General features: G+C 39.7%; 1 protein-coding gene across 3 annotated transcripts; it reads left to right on the top strand.

The window, feature by feature from the left end:
* Nucleotides 1-9: 9 nt before the first annotated feature.
* Nucleotides 10-25,270, top strand: myofl (myoferlin like). 3 transcript variants are annotated; one of them, XM_086092882.1, is made up of 55 exons: nucleotides 10-165; nucleotides 635-690; nucleotides 781-872; nucleotides 3,200-3,308; nucleotides 4,755-4,830; nucleotides 5,117-5,286; nucleotides 5,460-5,588; nucleotides 6,048-6,110; nucleotides 6,205-6,255; nucleotides 6,665-6,695; nucleotides 6,763-6,878; nucleotides 7,116-7,242; nucleotides 7,325-7,428; nucleotides 7,504-7,572; nucleotides 7,647-7,690; nucleotides 7,763-7,845; nucleotides 8,993-9,028; nucleotides 9,454-9,489; nucleotides 9,581-9,705; nucleotides 9,804-9,917; nucleotides 10,821-10,998; nucleotides 11,749-11,873; nucleotides 11,963-12,072; nucleotides 12,139-12,331; nucleotides 12,933-13,088; nucleotides 13,165-13,296; nucleotides 13,448-13,611; nucleotides 14,627-14,741; nucleotides 15,754-15,856; nucleotides 15,920-16,056; nucleotides 16,129-16,293; nucleotides 17,322-17,409; nucleotides 17,581-17,658; nucleotides 17,988-18,169; nucleotides 18,238-18,396; nucleotides 18,525-18,626; nucleotides 18,701-18,862; nucleotides 19,042-19,207; nucleotides 19,285-19,355; nucleotides 19,427-19,441; nucleotides 19,799-19,897; nucleotides 20,552-20,680; nucleotides 20,893-21,048; nucleotides 21,109-21,200; nucleotides 21,300-21,470; nucleotides 21,623-21,771; nucleotides 21,860-21,999; nucleotides 22,980-23,068; nucleotides 23,147-23,242; nucleotides 23,309-23,450; nucleotides 23,535-23,634; nucleotides 23,716-23,909; nucleotides 24,555-24,664; nucleotides 24,746-24,893; nucleotides 25,051-25,270. In XM_086092882.1, exons 1-55 carry the CDS (start codon nucleotides 78-80, stop codon nucleotides 25,090-25,092), a joined length of 6,177 nt encoding a protein of 2,058 aa, XP_085949008.1. In that variant the 5' UTR covers nucleotides 10-77; the 3' UTR covers nucleotides 25,093-25,270. The 3 variants fall into 3 exon arrangements, with proteins under 3 accessions (XP_085949008.1, XP_085949009.1, XP_085949011.1); XM_086092883.1 differs by lacking the exon at nucleotides 19,427-19,441; XM_086092885.1 differs by lacking the exons at nucleotides 8,993-9,028; nucleotides 9,454-9,489.
* The last annotated feature ends 12 nt before the right edge of the window (nucleotides 25,271-25,282 follow it).

A 25,282-nucleotide genomic window follows, 5' to 3' on the forward strand; every position in this document is an offset into this window, starting at 1 on the left:
ACTTCTCCTCTGACTCGACTCTAAGGAATATGGTCCTCCCCGTCCTCTGAGAATACATTTTGGATTTATTATCAAACATGTTGAGGGTAATTGTTGAGTCTGCATGCGGGATCCCCAAAAAGATACTGGGCAACCCTGACCCAATTACTTCTGTTCTATTTAGAGGTACGATTTATGAATGACTATTTACTGGATGGTAGTGTTTCAACAATATAGCATTTGGATTGTAGCGTTTAAAAGTGTATTTTATATCATCTTACCTTTTAGTTACCTTCAATGTTGATTTTTTTAAGTAAATTGGGACCATATTACTAATTGTATGTGGGCTCCCTCTAGCGTTTTAGAATTATTTCCTATGAACAGTTCAGTTCTATTTAACTTTTATGTTCCATACCTTTGCTTTTCATCTTTCAGAATTATTATTTTTTTTACACATTTATATACTTATTTTTGATTAATTTTTTATGTTCTGATAACCAAATTATAATTGATAATCCCACTTGCAAGTGACTTTTTGATAAAAAAAAAAGAAGATAAAAATCACTTCCTTTATTGTGTCTACGCTGATTTCAAACTTGCGTAATGCCGCTGTGACACTCTTCTTTTTCCGACGAGGTTACCTTTGTGATTTTAGGTGAAAAGAAGAAAACTAAAGCTGTTGACAATGAGCTAAATCCCGTGTGGAATGAAGTGAGTGCAGTTCACGACAGCTGTGGGACGCTCAAGAGTGCTGAAAGCATCTTTGCTCAACAAATGCATCTTTTTTTTATCTCATTGCAGGGCCTTGAATTTGATTTAAAGGGCTTAGCCTTGGACGCGTCTTCATTCATCGACGTGGTTGTGAAAGACTACGAGACTATCGGCCATCACAAGTATGAAATGATCACTTTAAAAAAAGGAAATCAAACTTGCAGTGTTGCAGGGCGTTCACGTGTGGTTTTACAGAAGTAGGAACTGATACAAAATGTAAATTACATTTAAATTATTGTCTCATTAATCTCTTTGAATTTTGTGTAGCCTATTAAAACGGCTAGATTTCATGATTGATTCATCCGATTAGATTGCATTCCATTTTTCTTCTGATAGTCACAAAAATGTCAGATTTATGTATTTATTGCAGCAATTAAAAAGTCAAATTTGCGTGCAGCTTAACAGCTAAATGCCGCTTCATCATGTTTGCTTTGAATCCCCCCCCCACCCCCCCACCCCCTTTAAAACAGTTTAAAGTCATCAGTTAACTTAACAGGCATGTTCTTGGAATGTGTCAAGAAGTACCTGGTGAAAATTTCACACAGGAAAATTGCGGCTGAGATTCGAACCCAGAATCTCAAAACTGTGGGGCAGATGTCCTATTGAATACTACCACTAACCAACTAAAATAAAAAGCCCAACACATTTATCCATCACTAGAAAAAAACTAAAATGAAACTGTAAAGTATGTAATATTCACCTTTTAACCATATAAACATATGATTATATTCCATGATAGGTTGCAAACTGTTATTATGAGCTTCTTTTTTTTCTTTTTTTTTTTCTAATGAACGTCAACGTCACTGCAAACGCACTATTATGACTGTTGTTAAGTTCAGACTTGTAGATTCCGCAAGCAAAAAAAATATTGTCTCCCTCATCGTTGTGCTCATAAGGAATGTTGCCTTAAAAGGCCACAATCGCTGCTCTTTTATAAACTTCCCTCCACAGGATGCCACACCGTCACACTCACAGTATAAATCATCTCCTTTAGAGATATGCTTCAGAGCACTGTAATTTGGGGGTTTGTGCACTGCAGACAGGGGGGGGGGGGTATCAAATAATCCAGTGACCCATCGTCAGAAAGATTCTGGAATTTCTGTCTGTCTGTCGCACTTATTTGGATATTTTTTCCATGACCCCAGCTCTAGACGCACGGCGGCGGGTTGAGCGAGAAGAAAGCCTGTCCCAGCTTGTCATACTGGCACAGCTGTGATATGCAGAAAGGACTTCTTTTTTTTTTTGTGCCATGGCCTGGATTTTAGGAAAAAGGAATGTGAGCCATGGTTTAAGATAAGATTAAATAAGATAAGTATCCAATGTGTCCCTGCCGCAAACACCAGAAATCTCAAAGTAATTGACGCCTACCCAAAAATGTTTGTAATGGCCTATAGATGTCACAAGATGGCAACAAAGCAATATTTTTATATTTGATATGGTTTTGGCCTGAGCACAGGGTTATAAAAGTCTTGGGTTTTTCGTTATATATATATATTTTTTTCATTTTGATTAAAACTTTGTTTTAGTTAGTTTCTATAGCAGGTTTGTTTGTATTTATATATATATATATATATATATATATATATATATATATATATATATATATATATATATATATATACTATGAAGGATGACCTTAAGTGCTGTTTATAGCATCCGAGTTTGTTTGACGAAAGGTCTGAGCTATTGGAGCTGCACACGTGGATGTGGTTGATGGGTTCCATTGTTTGAGGGTTCCGCACGTTCATCTAGTACGCAAAGTATCACGTTTGTTCTCAGACTGAACGGCTGCAGCTGCCATTGAAGGGAAAATAACTTTATAACCCATGCGACGTGTTAAAATTGATGAGGGGGAAGAAAAAAAAATAGTCCGAAGCCTGCCTTCCCTCTTGTTTCTAAATTTGGCCACACGGGCACGGAACATGACATGCCTGTGGTGCGTTCTAATTCTTTCCATCTTTTGTCGTCATTCATATCATATTCCCATCATCCCAAACGTGCTTATTAGATACAGTAAATGAAATACTTGAAGAAGAAAAAAAGAACTGAAATGAAGCTCAGAAAAATGTAAACATCAACCATCCATTTTTTATTTTTGCTCATTATAGTGGTGGTTGAGCTGGAGCATATCCCAGCAGACTTGGTGCGAGAGGAACAAAACCTTGGACTACTTGTTGCCAGGCAATAGCTGTGCAAAATCGGAATTTTCTGCAAAATAAATGAATCACATTTTGCAATCCTTTGTGGTTAATAACCACACAGCACAATCGCAAAGGTGAAGAATTGGAATGGGGAAGTGGAAGCGATCCAGTCCCCCACAGTGTTTCAAGCAATTAGTCACACAGTGGCCAGTTTCCTCCCACACCAGAGATTTCCCAGCACACTTTTTTGCATTAAAACAAATGACTAACTGTCAAGATTCATGTTAAATATCTCACTTGCTTTTCAGGTTCATCGGCTCTGCGAAAATCTCACTGAGGGACTTGGCTGGAGGCCACGCCAGATCACTCCCGTCCAAGAATGTGCCCCTGACTAATGAGAAGCAGCAACCAATTGGGGTAAAACAAATGTTTTTTTTAAAGTAACATCAAAACAAATATGTCAATATCATGAACGCCGAATCGCAAATATTTCAACTCATTGAGCACTCTCGAGCAGGAGCTGCTGTTGGCCACAGCTCACACCGCGACACTCACACGTAGATTTGCCGATGTCACATGCCATGCACCAGACCCCGCCTCTTAAAATCACGTCAGACACACAGACACTAATTATATGTAAGCCTACAGTATATGTTTATACAGTTTAAAATAATGTGTTTAAGTGTGTGGGAGGGTCAAAACTATTTGTATAAAACTATAAAATTCCCTCTATGCACTCTTGCAAAGTTCCCTATTGTTGAATAATAAAGGTTATGCTCAGACTTATTGCAGATTTTCACATAATGGGAGAGTTTGGATATATATATTTTTTTAATGAATCAGTATCCATAAGGATCCTTAAAGAAAAAGAAGAAGTTAGTGTTTTCCCTTCAACGTCATATCTGTTACAAATGCATATTGCTCAAGCTCCCACGTGTTTTTATTTTTTTATATATATCCACAAGCAGACAATAAACATGTAAATGGCAAAATATGAGCTTGCTAACAGGGTGGACATGACGAGGTGGACATTTTTGGCTAATGTTAGCATTTAATGAGCGCATAGTAGACCTTCACTTAGCAACATGCTAGCAACAGTTGGCAAGATGTCTGTGTACTGTTTAACAAATATTTGTTTATTCTTCTGCATATTATGTTAAATATGATCAATAAGACACTTTTTTTTTAGGTAAACATTAATTTGCTCATTGTGGACATTTTTGGCTAATGTTAGCATTTAATGAGCGCATAGTAGACCTTCACTTAGCAACAGTTAGCAAGATGTCTGTGTAGTGTGCACTGTTTAACAAATATTTGTTTATTCTTCTGCATATTATGTTAAATATAATTTTAACTTTTGGCCAATGTTAGCATTTACCTGTTGCTAACATGTTGCTAAGTGACTTGGCAACATGTTAGCAACAGTTAGCAAGATGTCTGTGTACTGCTTAACAAATATGTGTTTATTCTTCTGAATATTAGTGTTAAATATAATAATTATGGCATTTTTTTTTTTAGGCAACCATTAATTTGCTCATTGTGGACATTTTTGGCTAATGTTAGCATTTAATGAGCGCATAGTAGACCTTCACTTAGCAACATGTTGGCAACAGTTAGCAAGATGTCTGTGTAGTGTGTACTATTTAACAAATATTTGTTTATTCTTCTGCATATTATGTTAAATATAATTTTAACTATTGGCTAATGTTAGCATTTACCTGTTGCTAACATGTTGCTAAGTGACTTAGCAACATGTTAGCAACAGTTAGCAAGATGTCTGTGTACTGTTTAACAAATATGTGTTTATTCTTCTGAATATTAGTGTTAAATATAATAATTATGGCATTTTTTTTATTTTTATAGGCAACCATTAATTTGCTCATTGGGTATGAACCACCTGGGGATGGGGCTGATGGCAACTTGTCTCATGTGGACAACGGTAGGAAAGACAGCACACTTAAAAGTTAGGTATACCGCTAACATAACGAGATCCAATACAAGAGCTCTATCAACTGTGATTTATGCCAACAATACATTTTAATAGCTCTTTTGTTGTGTCATTTGCAACTAAAAAAATAGAAGATAAAATATAAAACAATCTCTTTAACTCAAAATGTGGTCAGGATTTGAATACTTTTGAACATAACTAAATGATTAGGTCTGTATCTATGATGTAGATGACTGAAAATATAAATGCCAAGTATTCATTCCTCTGCGGACCTCAGGAGCCGACGAGGAGGCTGACGAAGGGGACACTGAGGTGGATGCAGGGGATCAAGTGGGAAGCCCGGCTGGCCCGGGCACGCCAGTCCAGCCCGGGAAAGCGAGTCACAAGCCGCTCCGCATTAGCCGTAAGAAGCACAGAGCCCTGACTAACAAGCCTCAGGATTTCCAGGTATTGTGTTGGAGCGTCAATTAGGAGGGAATTTTAATCACTTGAATGGCAGCAGGCGTAAACAATAAAGGCTCGTGATTTAAGATAACGTCAGTCCTGCATGTTTTCTTGGGAACTACAACTTAAATAATAAAAAAAATATATATATGTAATACTTTTTTCCCCATGTCCAGATTCGTATTCGGGTCATTGAGGGCCGACAGCTGCCTGGCAACAACATCAAGCCTGTGGTGAAGGTGAACGTATGCGGCCAGACGCACAGGACACGAATAAGAAGTGGCAATAACCCTTTCTTTGATGAGGTATTGAGTTTGTTTACAGCCATTTTTGCATAATTGTGTGAATGCTGAAGAACATTTACACATGTTATTCTGCACCCAAAAAAAACGGTTGTTTTCACCATCTTTCCACATTTCTCTTTCCAATTAAACCATTCCAGCTTTGGAATAATCACCTCATTTAGGATATTGTGACAACATCCACATTTCCCTGAAAATAATTCACAGTGAATTGAATGGAGACATTTTCCAAATCGAATTCATCTTTCCATATTTACCATGTGTGATATGCTGCTAAGCCAGAGCAGAGCTTAAAATTTGTGAGAAACAAAAGAAAGCACCCATAATGGCAAGAATATACAGTAAAAGCAGATAACTAAAAATGCACTTGGTTTAATTTCACACTTCCTAAAATGTTTGCTACAATTTCAATGTTGTTTGGCCTATATTCGATTTTTAGTTTTTATTTTGCTTCCCCTTCAGATATTTTTCTACAACGTCAACATGCTCCCTTCGGAACTGTTTGATGAGAGCGTCAGTCTAAGGGTGTGTACTTTTTTTGTTTTTAAAATTATAGCATGTTTGACAAATGAAAGACAAATTTAAATTTCATTCAACGCTGTGCTTTTTCTTGGCAAAGGTTTATGATTCCTTCTCCCTCCGAGCTGACAGTTTAATGGGCGAGTTCAAGGTATTCAAGTGCAAAAGCTCATCTGCTGGCCTTATTTCTTTGTTTTTATTTACTTATTTTTAATTTACTTGGTAGCCTACATTAAATGTATGCTATTATTATTATTATTATTTTATTATTATTATTACTTTTTTAAATTAAATTGTATTTTTTTATTTTAATTTAAATTCTTCTTCTTATTATTATTCCTTTTAATTTTTTTATTATTAATTTATTTTTATTATTATTATTATATTTTTTTCCAACAATAACTTTTTTTCTTCTTTTTTAATGGTCAATGCAGCAGGACACATTGACTTATTTAAAGAAAGTGTAAAAAATCTCTTATTGCACCATTACAAGCTTTTAAATGTATTCATTTTTCAAAATATTTGACTAACAATGGGTGTTAAATCTCTGTCTTCCCCAGTTGGATGTTGGATACATCTACGATGAACCAGGTGGGTCTTTGCCTCTATTTGTTTTTCTTTCTGTGTATACAATATGCAAATAGGACACTATCTTCAGGCCATGCCATACTGAGGAAATGGCTGCTGCTGAGTGACCCCGATGACTCCAGCTCTGGCGCCAAAGGTTACCTGAAAGTCAGCATTATCATCGTGGCCACTGGGGAAGAGCCGCCGGTACGTGTTGTATATCCTCTGAGCACAGTTACAGGCTTTTCTGTTGAATTTGGATTGCTAAAGTACACAAGATTAGGTACACGTGCAATAGTGGAAGATATCATTTGGTTGCCGTGTTTAGAGTGTCAAAATGCTCTACTCTTGAATTGGATCTCATTCAACATTTATAAGTGTTTGGATTGAATATTGTAATGATCAATTCTAAATAACTGCACTGAAATCTGTCCTGCCATTCAGACTGAGAGGAGAGAGATGAGCGAGGATCAGGACGACATTGAAAGTAATCTTCTGGTGCCGGCAGGCGTCACCATGCGATGGGCCACTCTCAGTCTCAAAGTGTTCCGTGCAGAGGACATGCCACAAAGTATGCAAACGGCCATATACGCGCTGTAACGTGCGGTGTGTTGTTGTTAAATGTCTTTCAACATTTTTTTTTTCTCTCATAGTGGATGATGCATTTGTTCAGACGGTAAAGAATGTCTTTGGCGGGGATGGAGACAGGAAGAACTTGGTGGATCCGTATATGGAGGTCAGCTTTGCTGGGAAAAAGGTAAATTGCGTCAAAGCCAGAAGTTTTGTTTCTCCCTCGCTTTGGCAAGAATAATTGTTATTTTGGCCATTTTAGCTGCGCACCAAAACCATTGAGAAAAATGCGAATCCGGAATGGAATCAGATCATCCAGCTCCAAGTCAAGGTACAAAATTTCACGTCATGTAGTACTAGTGGGCGACAGCATGAGCCTTTTATCACCCCCATTGTCCTGTGCAGTTCCCGTCCATGTGCGAACGCGTCAAGTTGACAATGTTTGACTGGTAAGAAGTCAGTAAATTTCTCACGCTGTAACGTGGCAGCTGTTGTTTGACGTGCCAACACGCTCTTGGCAGGGATCGAGTCAGCAAGGACGACGCCATCGGAACAACATACTTAAGCCTCAGCAAGATCTCCTCTGCTGGCGGTGAGGTGGACGGTAAGCCTGTTTCTTGTCATTTGGGGGTAAAGGGTAAGAAAAAAAAAATATATATATATATATATATTAGGGGTGTTAGAAAAAAAATCGATTCTGCAATATATCACAATATTACAGCGCGCAGTTCTCGAATCGATTCGATATGCGGCCGAATCGATTTTTAAACATCAATTTTTTAATGGGAATATTCAACAAAACGTCTTACTTAGGGTTAGGATTCACACATTAAGCATGGAAGAATGTTATATTAATGGAACATTAAGCCTTAATATTTGATTTCAGTGCAGTTCAAACATGAAACAGACTGCAACCTGTTTGTTAAATGCAGTGGCTCGGTTAAAAGCCTGAACTTTCAGATAAATAAATACATTTTCATACAAATCTTACAGTGTACATATAGAAGTTTGCTGATTAGTATTTTCTAAATTTAATTTAATTTAATTTAAATCGCAATAATCAATTTATAGAATTGTATCGGGATTAATCTGTATCGAATCGAATCGTGACCTATGAATCGTGATACGAATCGCCAGATACTAGGCAATTCACACCCCTAATATATATATATATAAATATATAAAATAAGATACATCAAAAACAAAAAAACAAAAGGAGAGGAATCTATTGGTACATATTGTATATTTAAACAATATGCATTGATATTAACTGCATTAGAAATTATATGAAAACAAAGTTGCCATTAACTTCATGCAATTTTAAAGAAAAATAATATATTGAGATCTTTAAAATCATCTCTTATTTATGGGTGGGGAATTTTATTTACTAGTGGCATCGGTATTTGGTATCAGTAGCGGTGGCTACTCAAGAGTTGCGTATCGGGGAAAAAAGTGGTATCGAACATCCCTAGTTCTGACCATGCGCCATGACGTGCATGTATTCTGTATTCTATTTTTATAGGCAACATATAATAATCCCATGTTTCAATAATAAGAATAATAGTTCCAATAAGAATATGACTATTATCATGTTAAAGCATTCATTCACTCAGTCTAGAGGTGGCGAGCAAATAAGGTGGAGGTGGCCGCCTCTGAATTTTGTACACAGGAAAAACCCTGGCATTTGGAAGTCGTAATTGTGGATTTCATTTGTATAAGGCTATTTAATAACTTGTTTCATTTTCAAACAGACACACAAGGTGAACTTTGCAACAGCATGTCTGAACGTACGTAAGACATTGTGGGCACCATTTTAAAAAGGCTTTGGCTTTCTATCTCAGAAACATCTTCGTCGTGTGTGTGAATGTGTGTTTATGTGTATGGCGGGATTAGCCCAAAGCTACTTCACCGATTTCTGAAAATTGTTCATTTCACTGAGTCCTAGTGACCGCCAAGGCCAAATTGTTTTTTTTTTTAACAAGAGTTGGTTGTGTAGCTTTAAACCCATCTGCACTAAACGCCCCCTTCCTCGCCCCATGTGCGACTTGGTCAAGTCGTTTTTTTGTTTTAGTCTTGTTAAAACACACACGACTGAAGACGTGGCTATCTTGGTGGTGGGAATAACATATTGTGAAACAGGCGTAAGAGTAAGAAAACAAAATAATAGAACATTTACAAGGGTTGTTAAATGTCTTGTTTCGTTTTCAAACAGACACACAAGGTGAACTTTTCAACAGCCTGTCTGAATGTACGTAAGAAAGGGCCATTTTAAAGACCTGGGCTTTCCGGCTCAAAGATGTCTCGGTCATTTTGCGTGTGTGCGTGTGTGTTCATTGTAGCAAACCCTGCAACAAGCGAGTCTGGTTTCCTGCCAACTTTTGGGCCTTGTTATGTCAACTTGTATGGCAGCCCGAGGGAGTTTACCGGACTCCCCGATCCGTACGAGGAACTTAACCTTGGCAAGGTAAAAAAAACAAAAACAAAAAACAATCTCATCTCTGTGTGGAATGTTTGAATGATCTCTCATTTAAAAGTCTGCATGGAACTTGATTGCACTTGCAGGGTGAAGGTGTCGCCTATAGGGGGAGGGTCCTTGTCGAGCTGTCCACTCTGATGGATGCAAAGGTGGATAAGAGCATTGACGATATATGCAGTGATGACATCTTGGTGGCACAGGTATGATTATTCTATTAAAAGGAGGCATCTTATAGAGAATTCAATTTTCTTTTTTTTCTCTTTACATGTATAACAACAGTTAGGCTCATTTGAATAATACTGCATCCATGACTTGGCAGCTAGGCTTGGTGAAGATCCGCCAAATGCAGTCCTTTGCTTCTATCTTGTGGCATCTTGAGGCAATTATAAATCTCTCTGGGGAGTCAGTTAATCGCGGATTTTCACAGATTAGCGAGGAAGCTAAGCAGAGCTTTAGTAATATCGTGGATGTCAGCTAATGAGCAGCACATGTAAACGTTCGGCGAGTTTGTCTATTAATTAATTAACGAGTGTAATTTGCCGGCAAGTGCTGCATCCACATGCGGAAAAAAAACAACATCGCTTGTCTTGCTTATAGCCACTCACTTTTTCTTTCTATGATGGGCTAATGGTAGCGGCTAGCCTCGAGGCAACCCCTTTAGCTCTGCTCTTCCAATAAGGGCTGCTTGATTATGAAGAAAATATTAATCATGATTAATTTGGTAATAATTGCAATCACGATCAGGACAATGGTTTGTTTTTTGGTACAAAACAAGAAAATGTTTAAACATTTAAAAATATTAAGACAAATACATTTCTTTGAAACGCTATACAAGAGTTATTAAATTTATCATTTTAAATTAAAAAAGGTAAAAATATATGAACTTATAATAAGTATTCATAATATTTTATTTTTGTTTACGAATATGCCGATTTTGTGATTGTGGAGTGTAATAATTGAAATTGTAATTCAATTTCAATTAATTGCCTTAGTCCCAATTGTAGTTCAATAGAGGTCAAACTGAGAGAAGGCAAATGAAAGCTTACACTAAGTACGCCCATTTTAACCTCTAACCCCGCCACATCCTTCGCCCTTGCATGCAGAAATACCAGCGAAGGAGGAAGTTCTCCCTTTGTGCCGTGTTCCACAGTGCCTGCATGCTCCAAGAGCCAGGCGAGCCCATCCAGTTCGAGGTCAGCATGGGGAACTACGGCAACAAGCTGGACTCCACCTGCAAACCTCTGGCGTCCACTACCCAGTACAGCTTTGCCGTATTTGACGGTAGGAACGTCAGACCTGAATTTGGTACCTGGGCTCCAGTGGGTCTTACCTGTCTGAATATAGCCATTATCAAAGAAAATATTTTTTTTAGTATGCATTGTTAACTCCGAATAAGTTGTCAGAACTAAAAAAAAAAAAGTGAGGTAATCAGTTGCCTGAATTTCTTGGGGTTGTTGCCTCACATTTTTTTATTTTATCAACCCAGTCCAACCCATGATACGCTTAGGACCGCCCCCTCATTATAATGACCTTTCGTCCTGACAGAGCATGTGCAGCATGAAATAAATAAATGTGAGAGCAGAGGGGTTTTATTTATTGATTGATATTTATTTATATTCATATATTTATTTTTGTATTTATTTAGACATTTATTTTTATATGTATTTTAATTTTTTTAATCTCGTTTTTTATTTTTGTATTTATTTTTACTTTTATTTATTTGGGATATATATATTTGTTGTTGTTTTAATTTCCATATATATTTATTTTCGTATTAAATTTTTGAATTACATTTTTTATATCCGTATTTATTTGTTATTTTTGGGGAAGTTTTGGTCCTGCATAAAAAACTAGTATAGTTCAATTTAATAAAAAAAAATATTAGTACAAATTAGTCATAAAAGCATACAAAGTTACACCAACTTAAAAAAGTTAAGTTAGTAGTAGTTTTTATAAACTTTGAGTATTGTGTACTTAATCTATTTGATTATTTTGAACATTCGGGTTTACAGTGATTTCGCCTGCCCTCAGGTAACCACTACTACTACCTGCCCTGGGCGGACACCAAGCCCGTGGTAATGCTCACTTCCTCTTGGGAAGACATCAGCCACCGTTTGGACACTGCCAACATTCTTCTCTTTATTGCGGAACGACTCGTAAGATTAAGGCACAATGATGCGTTGGAACAACACGTCAACGCAAACGTCGCTTGCTCATCATCACTCCTTTTGTCATTTCAACGTAGGAGCACAACCTGTCTTCTTTAAAAATGGCCATCCAGTCCAAGGCATCTGAAGACCGACTGGTTGAAATTTGGCTGAAAGTCATTAGTCACTTACTTGAGGACTTGAACAGGTAATAGTTGATCTGTTTTGTATAATTGGCCATTTTTGAAGACATTAACAGCTTTTTTGGCGACAGCTTCCAGCTTCCAGAGGTGGAAGGCCAGCCCAATGTGACCGCATTGGATCTCCAAATCAAAAACATGCGGGACAAAGCGCTGGAGAGCCTTCAACAGATGGCTAATTGCACGAGAGAGGAGGCCTTGGATGTCAAGGCAACTGTTAGTGACATTGAAGACTGGCTGGACAGAATCAAACAGCTGGCAGATGAGGTCAGAAAAACATCTTACTGTCTTATGGTTGCCTTTACGTTCATCACAGTGGGGCGGACGCGGTACATAAAAAAACATTTGTGAAATTGTTGTACCCCTCCCACATGCTGTAAATACATTTAAATATTTCAAAAAAAAAAATACACTTTTGAAAGTATTCCATAGCACCTGTTTTTACTCTCACGCTCGTACCTCTCTCCAAATAAGAGGCATACCGTGCTCGCTTCCAGTTGTTTATATGTCACTTCCAGGTGAGGTTTACTGTAAAACTGCTCACAAAAATCCAAACTGAATTAAATATTGTATACTTAAAAAAAAAACTGCTGCTAAATCCAGGTCCAGAAAGTAAAAACCCTGCTACAGTTTGGCTTTACTCCCTTGTGCTGGCTAGCTACCCGAGGAGCTAGCTAGGGAGCTCGCTAGCTAGCACCTGGGGCTAAAGCCAAACTGTGGCAGGGTTTTTACTTTCTGGACCTGGATTTGCCACCTTTGTTAAAAAAAACGAAATGTTCAAAGAAACCATGTCATTTTCTCTAACAAAAGTCTGCTAGCTTAATGCTATCATATAATATCTAAAATGATTCTGACAATCTTTCGCCAGCCTCAGAATAGCATGCCCGACGTGATCATCTGGATGCTGAGAGGGGAGAAGCGCGTTGCTTTCGCCCGCGTCCCGGCTCATCGCATTCTCTACTCCAACTTCAGCGAACAGGCCTGCGGAAAAGACTGCGGACGCACGCAGACCATCTTCATGCAGGTACCGGTACACATAATCATAGCGCTGCTGTGCGTATTTCATTGCTTCATTTTCTCCCCTTTTGGGTGTTTTGCAGTACCCGATGGATAAAAACAAAGGCGTCAAAATTCCTGTCCAGCTGCGGGTCAACATGTGGCTTGGTCTCTCTGCCTGGGAGAAGAAGTTCAACAGCTTCTCTGAGGGAAACTTTAGTGTCTATGCAGAAATGGTAGCTATAGCTTCTGATTGGCATTGACAATGAGGCACACCCGAACCCTTGATAATCCTTAGATTTTTCTTTGTGGCACTTGGAAGAATACGTTTGGACATGCCTGACCTATCCGTAACTTTTATTTCCCATGCCTACTTTCTCTCCATAGTATGAAAACCAGGCCCAGTTGTTTGGGAAGTGGGGACCCAATGGTCTGGTGGGTCGCCACAAGTCCTCAGACGTGACTGGAAAAGTGAAACTTAAAAAGGAGCGCTTCCTGCCACCACGCGGATGGGAGTGGGACGACGACTGGTTCGTCGATCCTGCGCGCTGGTACATCTAACAACGATATTTTTTTTAAATCATTATAAAGTGTTTCCATGCTATGTCACAGTTCTTATATCAGAATTTTAAGCAGTTTATTTGATCACAAGTTGACTGAAAAATGAAGACATAAAACAAAAGAGAATTAAACAGGATTTAAAGACCAAAATGTTCAACCAAAAGAAAGTCCGCTAGCTTTATGCTAACATATAGTGCTAAATACCACAGAAAATAGCATACATGTTACATTAATTGTAAATCTGTAAACAACTTCTATTTCAGCATGTACAGAGCATACAACGATGTTGACATCACAGGCATAGGCTGACTGTACTCTTTTATTACTGGAGCTGACTTTTTTTTTAACACTATACTTATGTACAGCAATGATCTTGCATGTGGGAACTTGCACTTAACAACCATTTATTGAACAGCAAAAGACAAGCACAATGTGCACACTCATGCAGGTGCTGCTATTGTCCACAGCTCACGATCAGACACTCACACGTAGCCTCATTTGCTAGCTTTTTTTTTGTTTTGTACAAAACAAAAACAATTATATATTTGTACCCTAGTGAAAACTGAGATTTATTATTTTATTTAGAGAGATCATTTTTAAAGCAGCTCTTTTATTGGACCTTATTCGATTATGGAATTAATTGTGATTTCCCTATGGAAACGTGTACCCTTAGGTCACAGGCCACATTCCTAACCACTTGGCCGCCTCGGGCTCTGTTATGCTACACGACTTTGATATCCGCACTTTCAACTCTTTTCCTCTATTAATTGTCAGTAATCATGATTCACTTGCACCGTAACCAACGACTAACACAATCAAAGGAAACGGAAAAAAAAGGAAGAAGGAATTTCGGCACCCAGCGGCGTTTTAATATGAGGTGGTCTATTTCCCTCCCTTCGTGCTAACATTCTCCTGCCAGGTCCCGTGTAAATAGTTTATCATGGCACACTGTCTGAGTCACAAAGCCTCCCATCCACATGTGTGCCTCTGCTGCTTTTTTTACAGCCTGTTGACAGAAGCCGACGCGGGCCACACGGAGTTCACGGACGAGGTTTTTCACAACGAAACACGTTTCCCCGGCGGAGAGTGGAAGCCTGCTGCGGAGCCCTACACCGATGTGGTACACAATACCCTCCCCTGCACACACACACGTACATTATACACACACATTCAACCTGCGTCAACACTATGCGAATAATGCAGGTGAAGATTACAGGACAAAAGCCTTGTCTCATTCACGCAAAATTCCACTTTTTATAAGTTTACTCTGCGCTAGTATGTCGGCGCTCACGCCGCCAAACCCACGGAGGCTGTTTCACACGGCTGCAGCTGGCCTCAGATGTTTGCGAGCATTTTAAAACCATTCGGCTTTGTGTTTTGTTGTACTTCCTCTTCTCATAAGGCTTGACGCTCTAGGCTGCTGTTTTTGAAGGTCACGTTAACTCATGATGTGACACACACAGCTAAAAATAAGGGATCGAGGCACAAAGGGACCCACAGGGAATGATACAGGCTACATGTGCTTCCTTGACTAGTGATTGTCAAAGTGTGGTACGAGTACGACTAGTAGTATGTGAAGAATTAAGTGCGGTGTTAATGTTGCAACTGTGCATTATGTTCAAAATAAACACAAAAGATAAAGAAGCTTAATATCCAATTTTAAATTAAGTGAGTGTATATTACGTCAACGTTAAACATTTCTTGACAATAATATGATATATGTGACCATACTAGTCTAAACATGACATTCTGATTAATATAACATTTGTGAAATATGAGTTATGAAGCAAAATCCAGCAGTTTTTGTCCATCTCAGGGGGGCGGCCATTTTGCCACTTGCTGTCGACTGAAGATGACATCACAGATGCTCATGGCTCAGGCCACAACCAATCACAGCTCACCTGTTTCCTGAAGCTGAGCTGTGATTGGTTGTTACCTGAGTCCTGAGCAACTGTGATGTCATATTCACTCGACAGCAGCAAAAGGGCCGCCTTCTGATAGAGATAAAAACTGCTGGATTTTTCTGCTTAACGCTCAACTAATTAACCAAAATAACATATTTGGACTAGTGGGGCTGCATAGAACATTTTATTGTCAAGAATGTTTTGAGTGAATCTGACCGTGTGCTGTAGAACGGCGAAAAGGCTCAGAGCCCTTCAGAGTTCGAGTGTCCCAGCGGATGGACTTGGGAGGACGACTGGAGTTTTGACAGCAACAGAGCTGTCGATGAGAAAGGTAATGTAACATGCGTGTGGGACTTCACTGTTAAAAACGTGCTAAGGCGTTTTTTGACTCAAGGCTGGGAATACGGCGTTACCATCCCACCTGATGACAAACCCAAAACTTGGGTGGCAGCGGAAAAAATGTACCACATCCATCGTCGGAAGAGGCTGGTCAGACCCAGAAGGAAGATATCTGATAAAACCACCACGGATGTAAGCAGCAGCTGATTACCGATTTAGAAAAATAGCACGGCAAACGGTCATTCTTGACTTTGACGTCTTCAGAGGCGAGAGGTAGGGGAAGGCTGGGAATATTCTTCTCTCATCGGCTGGAAGTTTCACCGCAAGGAGCGCTCGTCCGACACGTTCCGCCGCCGACGCTGGCGGAGGAAGATGGCCCCGTCAGACCGCATCGGAGCATCCGCTATCTTCAGGCTGGAAGGAGCGCTGGTGAGTCGAACCGTCGGATACTTCATCAGTGTGTCAAACTTGTTTTCATCACGAACCACATAGAGGGCCCGGTTACAACGGCGAAACCACGTACGGAAATGTGTACTTGCTAGGGGTGTTCGAGGACACCCAAAATCACAGTTTTTAAGTTCAGTTTGGTTTACATAAGGCACCATATAAGAACTAAATGACAAATGAAACACCATCAACTGTATTTTTAGGGATGCGCCACATCAATAGTTTCTTTGTTCATTTTAGGAAATGAAAAATGGAGACAGCAACAGTAACAGTTTGAACAGCTTTGATGCTGCAACCCTTTAAGCAATGGCTATTTGGAGATAAACAGTGTCGCAACACCTCGAACAGACAATATAACAATAATCAAATGCAAAAAACGCAGTGTTACCCACACCATGTTAATACTTGGGTGGGCCACCCGAGTAAACTGGCCACCACTCAAGTAGATTTCAAGAAAATGTAATAAAAATATATCACAAAACAAAACGTGTAGCAACAACTACTATTACTGCATCCTACTAATTAGTTGTCTTAGTGTATGCTGCCCCCTGGTGGCCAGCCGCAGCTGCGCGATGATCGCATGATACACAAACTGTTTAATGATTTACATTCTGTTTAAATGTGGAAATTTGTATGTGTTATTACTGTAAGTATTAAAAGTGGCATTCCCATTCATTTCATTGAAGAAAAGTGATTTGAGTTGCGATTTGTGTCACCAGATATTCCTAAAGTGATAAATAAATATTATCTAATCTAAAGTGACTAATGAATCTTGTATTCCAAAAATATAATTTCTGATGTGGCCGTTGCCATGGAAACACGGGTTACATTATGAGTCATACTTTTTGTGTTAGTGATTCACTTGCATTTGACTCTTCCTGTTAAGTTTCTTTAAGTCATCTTCATCCCCTCCCAGTTTGACTTAATACATGCACTAACACTATGTACCGATACGTGCAAACCTGAAAATGTCCTTGACGCCTGTTTCTCCCTGCATGTTTTGTTGACAGGGGGTTGACGTGGATGAGAAGGCCAGTAAAACGGACGCTGCCAAACTATTTGGTGCAAACACTCCCACCATTTCCTGCCACTTTAGCCGTGAGTAATCAGTCAGATCAAGCAAATGACTGATTAAAAGCCTTTGTGCTTTTTATATACCACTTCCTGACTCGTCCCATTTTGAGATAATACAAGCATGATGCCCAATCATGTTGTTGGATTATGTTGCATTGTTCGTTGCGATGATTCATTTGAAAATGCTCCATTCAGGGTCTTACACTTACCAGCTACGAGTTTATGTGTACCAGGCGAGGAATCTTTGTGCCATGGACAAAGACAGCTTCTCAGGTGAAAAGCCCAAAATGAGAATAATTCATTGTACGAGTCAAAACAAATAAAATCACTATTAAAATACTGTATATAAAAACTTAGAATATACAAAAATACAGGTATATTTATTTAAAAGTGTTTTTGTTTTTTTGTCTAGAAACTATGTACAAATGTGCAAAAGCTTTCGTAACTTCAATTTTTTTGACATTTTTTTTGTGATTATGTTCTTCCTCAATACTCCCTTTTGTTGACTGTTAATTGCTCCTGGGGCCCCCCCTAGTGGCCATGAGATCCTAAGCAGGTCCTCAGTTCGCTTATACTGCACCAACTGACTTTGTCCTACGCAGATCCATACGCCCACGTTTCATTCCTTCACCTGAGCAAGACCACGGAAGTCATCGGCGCCACGTTGAACCCCACGTGGGATCAGAGTCTCATCTTTGATGACGTTGAAATCTACGGGGACCCACAAACCATCGCCCGCAACCCGCCAGATGTCGTCCTGGAGCTTTACGACAGCGACAAAGTGGTGCGTTTTGAGGCAGGAAGTCACGGGCCATGACCGAGACTTGTCTGAGAGTTTTTTTGGTCCTCCAGGGTAAAGATGAGCCCATGGGTCGCTGTATGTGCCCTCCAGTGGTCAAACTCAACCTCAGTGTAGATTCTGGCAATAAACTGCGGTGGTACCCGGTTACCAAAAAGGGCCGCGGTGCTGGAGAGGTACTGCTGGCGGCCGAGCTGCTACTGAAGGACAAGGTAAACGCCGGACAATGACGAATAACATTGACTTGCCATAACATGACATACGATAATTGACATCTAGTCCAGAAAATGAGGTTCATAAAACAATATGTAAGACTAAATACTGTGCTCTTGCCTTGCAGGCGAACGAGGGAGATCTTCCTTTGGCTCCTCCTCGGCGAGGGGAGAAGCTCTACATGGTTCCTCAAGGAATCAGGCCCGTCGTGCAGCTTACTGCCATCGAGGTATCATCTTTCACTCCTACAATGACACTCATAATTGAACTGAGCAATGAATATGTTCTCTTTCTTACTGTCAGGTCTTGACTTGGGGCTTGAGGAACATGAAAAGTTACCAGCTGGCCACCGTCAGTTCTCCCAACCTGATCGTGGAATGCGGCGGCGAGATCGTTCATACGGCCATCATCAAGAATTTCAAGAAGAACCCCAACTTCCCTGGATCTGTGCTGCTACTTAAAGTGGTACGAACCTCTATCTTAATGCTAACAAATAATCCGAAACACCATATGGTAACCAAATGATCATTATTATGGTAATTAGGTACTGTGCACGGTGTTCTCGTGTTTTAATTGTACCCGTATTTGTATAGAAGCCATTAAAATGTACATTTTCCAAAATATGTGCCCTTTTTGTTTTCCAGCTTCTCCCCAAAGAAGAGATGTACACTCCCCCCATCATCCTGAAGGTCATCGACCACAGACCCTTCGGGAGGAAGCCGGTGGTGGGCCAGTGCACCATCGACCGCTTGGAGGACTTCCGCTGCGACCCCTACCGAGTCAACAGCCAAGTCTGCATGTCCGCCAGGGGTGGGTAGACGCACTCGCTTGCGCACACGCACACGCCGCGATTACTCACTACTTTCCGCCTTCCATTCACATTTCAGTGGCAATGATAGCAGCTGCTAAAGGAGATGTTGTCATAGACATCGAGGAGAGGTCGACTGTCAAAGCGGAGGTGAATTGCAATACGCTCGCATAATGGTAGATTAGAATGTATTAACATTTTCGTTGACTTCTAAATTACAGGTTCAAACTGACGAGGTGAGTCTCTTTCTGTTTGTTGGTTTGTTTTTATTTTTAAATACATTTGTACCTTGACTTTCAAGTGGCCCATTTTAGAAGATTTTTAGTCACAAGCCGTCGCTTGATTGTTTGCTTTGAGTTAGGAGATAGATATTTTTACTTATCTTACTCCATAGCTAGAGTGAAACAAAACTAAATTGGAGTAATTAAATATTTCGTTAAAAAATAATGCCCTCGCATGTGGGCAAGAAGAGGCACAGTGGCTGATGACATTTTTTTGAATGGGACAAACACAGAAGGGTTGGTCACAGAAAGAATTGCACTTGTAAGTCAAGGTTGCACTGTTTTTCATCGTAATTCCTCTCTATTGTGCAGGAAGAGGAAGCGGTCGACTGGTGGAGTAAATTCTACGCCTCGATCGGACAGCAGGAGAAGTGCGGGCCGTACCTGAAGAAGGGATATGACACATTACAGGTGAGGACATGATTAAATCTCCAGCACTGTTTGTAGCCAATTTTAAACAGTACAGCTCGTGAGCGAGTCAGTTTGACTTAGGACTTACATTATGTCCAAAACAAAGATGAACACAAATGATTTTGCTGGAATCAAAACTTCCTTTCAAAACTTTGTCCACCAATAATGTGACCTCTGACCTTACAACTTAATTGAAAGAAAAAAAGATGTATTTCTTGAAGCCTGAAGTTAACTGAATTAAAAACAAAAAACAAAAAAACATTGATTTATTGAAGCCTGAAGTTTTGTTTTTGTTGTTGTTGTTGCTAACACTACTATTTTGAACTGTTTATAATTCCTTTTACCAAGTTTAAGGCCACAACAGCTCTAGCTGAAGAAAACAGCAAACTACACTCATTTACACTTCCTGATAACGTTTAACATTGGATGCCATGAGATGGCACCAAAGAACTACTTTTCAAAAACAGTAAAAAAAAAAAAAAAAAAAAAATTAAGTTCATATGTTTGTACATACAGAATCTGCAAATAACTTAATATGCAAACAGCTAACTTGGTATAGTTATTATTTTTATTTCGTGTACATTATCAAGGCTAGATCATACAAATGCTTTCACTATCCGAATACTTGTGGACCGAACTGTATTGCGTCGACAGGTGTATGACTGCGAACTGGAGCAAGTGGAACAGTTTCAGGGACTCACAGATTTTTGCAGCACTTTCAAACTCTCGCGAGGAAAGACGGACGGAGAGGAAGACGATCCTTCTGTTGTGGGAGAATTCAAGGTAGTCGGAGAGTCTGGCTTGTATTTCGGCACCTTAAAATAGTAATTTGTTCAGATTTTTTAGGAAACACAAAAATGAAACATTTGCATCATGAGGAGATGATTTAGGCAAAAAAAAAAAAAAAAGACATAGGCAATTATTTTAAGAGGGTGACGATATATGAATGTGTCCGTTCTTTTTAAGGCTATACTTTATTCATTCCCGTTGTGCAGGGCTCGTTCAAGATCTACCCGCTGCCCGATGACCCTGGCGTGCAAGCTCCCCCCCGGCAATTCCGGGAGCTTCCTGAAAGCGGGCCTCAGGAGTGTCTGGTCAGAATCTATGTGGTGCGCTGCATTGACCTGCAGCCCAAGGACACAAACGGCATGGTACGTTGATGATTAAAACATTACGATAGTGAAGACACGGCTAATATCGTTCTCCTTCAGTGTGATCCATATGTCAAGATTTCACTGGGGAGGAAGAGTGTGGATGACAGGGATAACTACCAACCAAACACTCTCAATCCAGAAATCGGAAGGTGAGTCAGCGGAGATGTTTGCTCAAATATATATATATATATTTTTTTTGGTGTGAGGATTGGACGCCAAACTGTATGAACATTTCTTATTTTGTTTAGGATGTTTGAGCTGTCCTGTTACTTGCCACAAGACAAGGATCTGAAAATCGCAGTGTACGACTACGACTTGCTGAGCCGGGACGAAAAAGTGGGCGAGACCGTCATCGATTTGGAGAACCGACTGCTGTCTCGTTTCAGGTCCTGCTGCGGCGTGCCACAGACTTACTGTGTGTGAGTATTGACAAATAGCTACATGCGTATCTTGGAAAAGCAGTGTTCCCCTGCTATATCGCGTTTATCGTTCGTCGGACTCTCTCTCTCTTTTTCACATATTAGATGTGCAATACAAAGCTTTATTTTTGTCCTTTTGGATTTCCTTGCAGCTCTGGGATGAATCAATGGAGAGACCAGCTGAAACCGTCTCAGATCCTCAAAAACTTGGCCAAGATTAGAGGCGTTCCTCCTCCACGTTTTGAAGGAGACGGAAGCGCTCTGTCTTTTTCGGGAAAAGAATACAACCTGCAGGATTTCGGTATGACTGATTTCTGATTTGCAACCGAGCTTATCCATGTGATTTCCATGAATGCATCTCCATTGTGGTCTTCTTTGCGCCTTTGCAGAGGCAACCACTCCCACACACACACACCTTGGCCCGGCCAGCGAGAGACTGCCGCTGCATGTCCTCAGAGACCAGGGCTTGGTACCCGAGCATGTGGAGACCAGGACACTTTGCAGCTCCCACCAACCCAACTTGTCCCAAGTGAAGAAACTTTTCTGAATGATCATTTTATAGAGCGACTTTGCTAATGGAATACAGTGGAAATCTTATGAGACTTCAGCTTGAGCGTCTAAACCAGAGGTGGCAAAATAATTTAAAGGGATACTTGACTCATTGAGCCATTTTCAGAAGTAAAAAGTTAATATTTTGCCCAGAATTAATTTGATAACTTCATTCTTTTTCATGTACAATTAATACCTTTAAAAACAAATTTCTACACTTTCTGTTGATTGAAGATGACATCACCTGTGCTGAGGAAGTAGGTGACGACCAATCATGGCTCACCTGTTTTCTGGGTTTGGTCAGCAAACTGAGCCATGATTTGTCGTTACCTACTTCCTCAGCACAGGTGATGTCATCTTCAGTCGACAGCAAGTTCAAACATTCGTTTTTAAAGGTATTAATTGAACATGAAAAATAATGAAGAGGCTGCTTGATTATGAAGAAAATATGAATCGCAATTATTTTGGTAATAATTGAAATCACAAATATTAAAAATATTAAGACAACTAAAATTATTTGAAACACTATAATTATGCAAGTTCCTTTTGAATGAAACAAAATGTATTTCATTAGTTATTTTTACATTTAAAAATGTATAAATTTAAACAACTCTAAATTAGTACGACTCATCTTTTTTTGATGATGCTGATTTTGTAATTGTTTGATTAATTGCACAGCTCTAAATGAAGTTATCAAATTAATTCTGGACAAAATGTTAACTTTTTACTGCCGGAAATGGCTCAATGAGTCAAATACGCCTTTGAATATTCATTCTGATTTAAAAAGCGAATGAATTCACTTTGCACTATTCCCTATGGGAAAGTTAGTTTTGAAATCAAATTATGTGTTAAGTCTACCAATGTGTCACTGGATATTTTGGAGCTTTCAATGTACATGAATGACAACGACTAATGAGGTATTTGTACTTAAAATGTCTTTTTTTTTTCTCGCAAATACAGGGGCGGATTCAAATGTGGGTGGACGTCTTTCCCAAGAGCCTCGGTCTGCCGGGGCCTCCATGTGACATCACTCCACGCAAGGCCAAGCAGTATGAATGTTTTGTGAGGGAGGACATATACCGGGAGGGACGGGTAATACACTGTCTATTGTGTTATCTTTCAAACAGATACTTCTTGCGTGCCATTGTTTGGAACACAACTGATGTCACTCTGGACGAAATGAGCATCACGGGGGAAAGCATGAGTGATATCTACGTCAAAGGGTATAATATATTATTCGTATAAAGTATATGCATGTATTTTATGTCCTACGTGTGTGTATTTTACAGATGGATGCCAGGAATGGAGGAGGACAAACAGAAGACTGACGTTCATTACAGATCCCTCGACGGCGACGGCAATTTCAACTGGAGGTTCGTCTTTGCCTTCGACTACCTGCCCGCGGAGCAGCTGTGCGTCGTCTCGAGGAAAGTGAGTGAGAGCGTCCAAATCGGAATGCAGAGCTGCCATCGTGCACAGGCCAAATGTCCAATTACGCTTCCTGTACTTTCCCAGGAACACTTCTGGAATCTGGACAAGACCGAGTTTAGGATTCCTCCCAAGTTGATCGTCCAGATATGGGACAATGATAAATTCTCCTTGGATGACTACTTGGGTAAGAAAAGATTTGTACACAGAAAATGTATGTCATGTTATTTTTGACCCCTGTAATGTTTGGCCACTTTTTGTATCACAGGCTCAATTGAACTGGACCTACTCAATCTAATCGCGCCTGCGAAGACCCCCGAAAAGTGCAGCTTGAAAATGTTGCCCGAAATGATCAGTTCCAACTCCTCCAAGAAGTCCGTCTTCAACTCACTCTTCTCCCAAAAGTCAGTTCGAGGCTGGTGGCCGTGCGCCACTGAGCAGGACGGGAAGAAAGTCCTTGCCGTATGTTTGAACCGACATTTGCACTTCTTTGTTTATGTCTTATTTAAAGGAGACATATTATGCATCCATCCATCCATTTTCTATAGCTCGTGACCTTATTGGGGTGAGCTGGAGCCTATCCCAACTTTACTTTGAATAAGAGGCACACAGATACACCTTTTTTCAATCAAGGTGCATTTATTCGATAGAGCTGATAGCAAGTTTAAAGTCCATATACTAGTGTGCTTTTTCCTTATTAGTAAGACAATTCAGCACAGTAGTAGAACGGCTCGGACTTACTGTTAACATTTTTATCCTCAATATTCATATACAATTCCACCCAGTTAACATATAGCACTTTACTAATATTACTAGTAACACGTGTCCTACTATAATAGTGAAAGTTGTACTGCGAGTGAGGACAAAGAGTGCTCTAGTTTCTTGCCACAAGATGGGGCCGAAGCACTACTTTTTATTAGACAAGGGCTTTGGCGTCATCTTGTGGCATTTTAGGAGTTTTCAGGAGGAGTACAAAAATAGTGAATCATTTTTCAGTGAATAATAGAGGATGAATTCCAAAATTAATAGGTGGGGCAACACTGTATTTTCATAAGAGCAACTAAAAAGTAACATTTTCATATTATGTCAAATTGATCTATTTTATAGGGGAAAGTAGAGATGACATTGGAAATCGTGGAGGAGAAGGAGATGGAGGAGAGACCGGCAGGGAAAGGCAGAGAAGAGCCCAACATGAACCCTAAACTGGAGCTACCAAAGTGACTATCCTTTCAAATATGAGTTATCTTCATATTTCCTTGACCTTGCGTAGTTATCATCTCCACATTTGTCTCCGGCAGCCGTCCCGACACATCGTTCTTCTGGTTTACAAACCCTTGCAAGACCATGAAGTTCATCGTGTGGCGGAGATTCAGATTTCTTTTCATCATCGGGATCCTATCGCTGCTAGTCTTACTGTTCTTCGGGATCCTTTTCTACTCTCTACCTGTAAGTTCCCCATTTGACGTATTTATCCAAAATGTTAAGCATATGAGTTCAAAATTTGACACTGACAATTATGCAAATATTCTTGGCCGGGTCAATTTTACATGGAACATTTTTATCATTCAAGGGTGAACAATTATGTTCAAATTTATCTCCACAGAACTATATTTCCATGAAGATTGTGAAGCCCTTCTCCAACTGAGACCAAAAAGATCCTGTCAACCATTTTAATGCAGAATCTTCCAATCGATTGACTCCTTCACAACTTGATAAAAACTCATCATAGCTGTTTGCATTGTTTGCACTGTCGTTGGTTTGGTTTGTTGAACATTTCAAAGTGATATTTTGTAATAAAATTTACATGAAGTTGATCTTGTAAATTGTGTCCCAAC

The sequence above is a fragment of the Leptonotus elevatus genome, chromosome 13 (assembly GCF_054856555.1).
Source record: "Leptonotus elevatus isolate MCC_2025b chromosome 13, RoL_Lele_1.0, whole genome shotgun sequence".
Taxonomy (NCBI): Eukaryota; Metazoa; Chordata; class Actinopteri; order Syngnathiformes; family Syngnathidae; genus Leptonotus; species Leptonotus elevatus.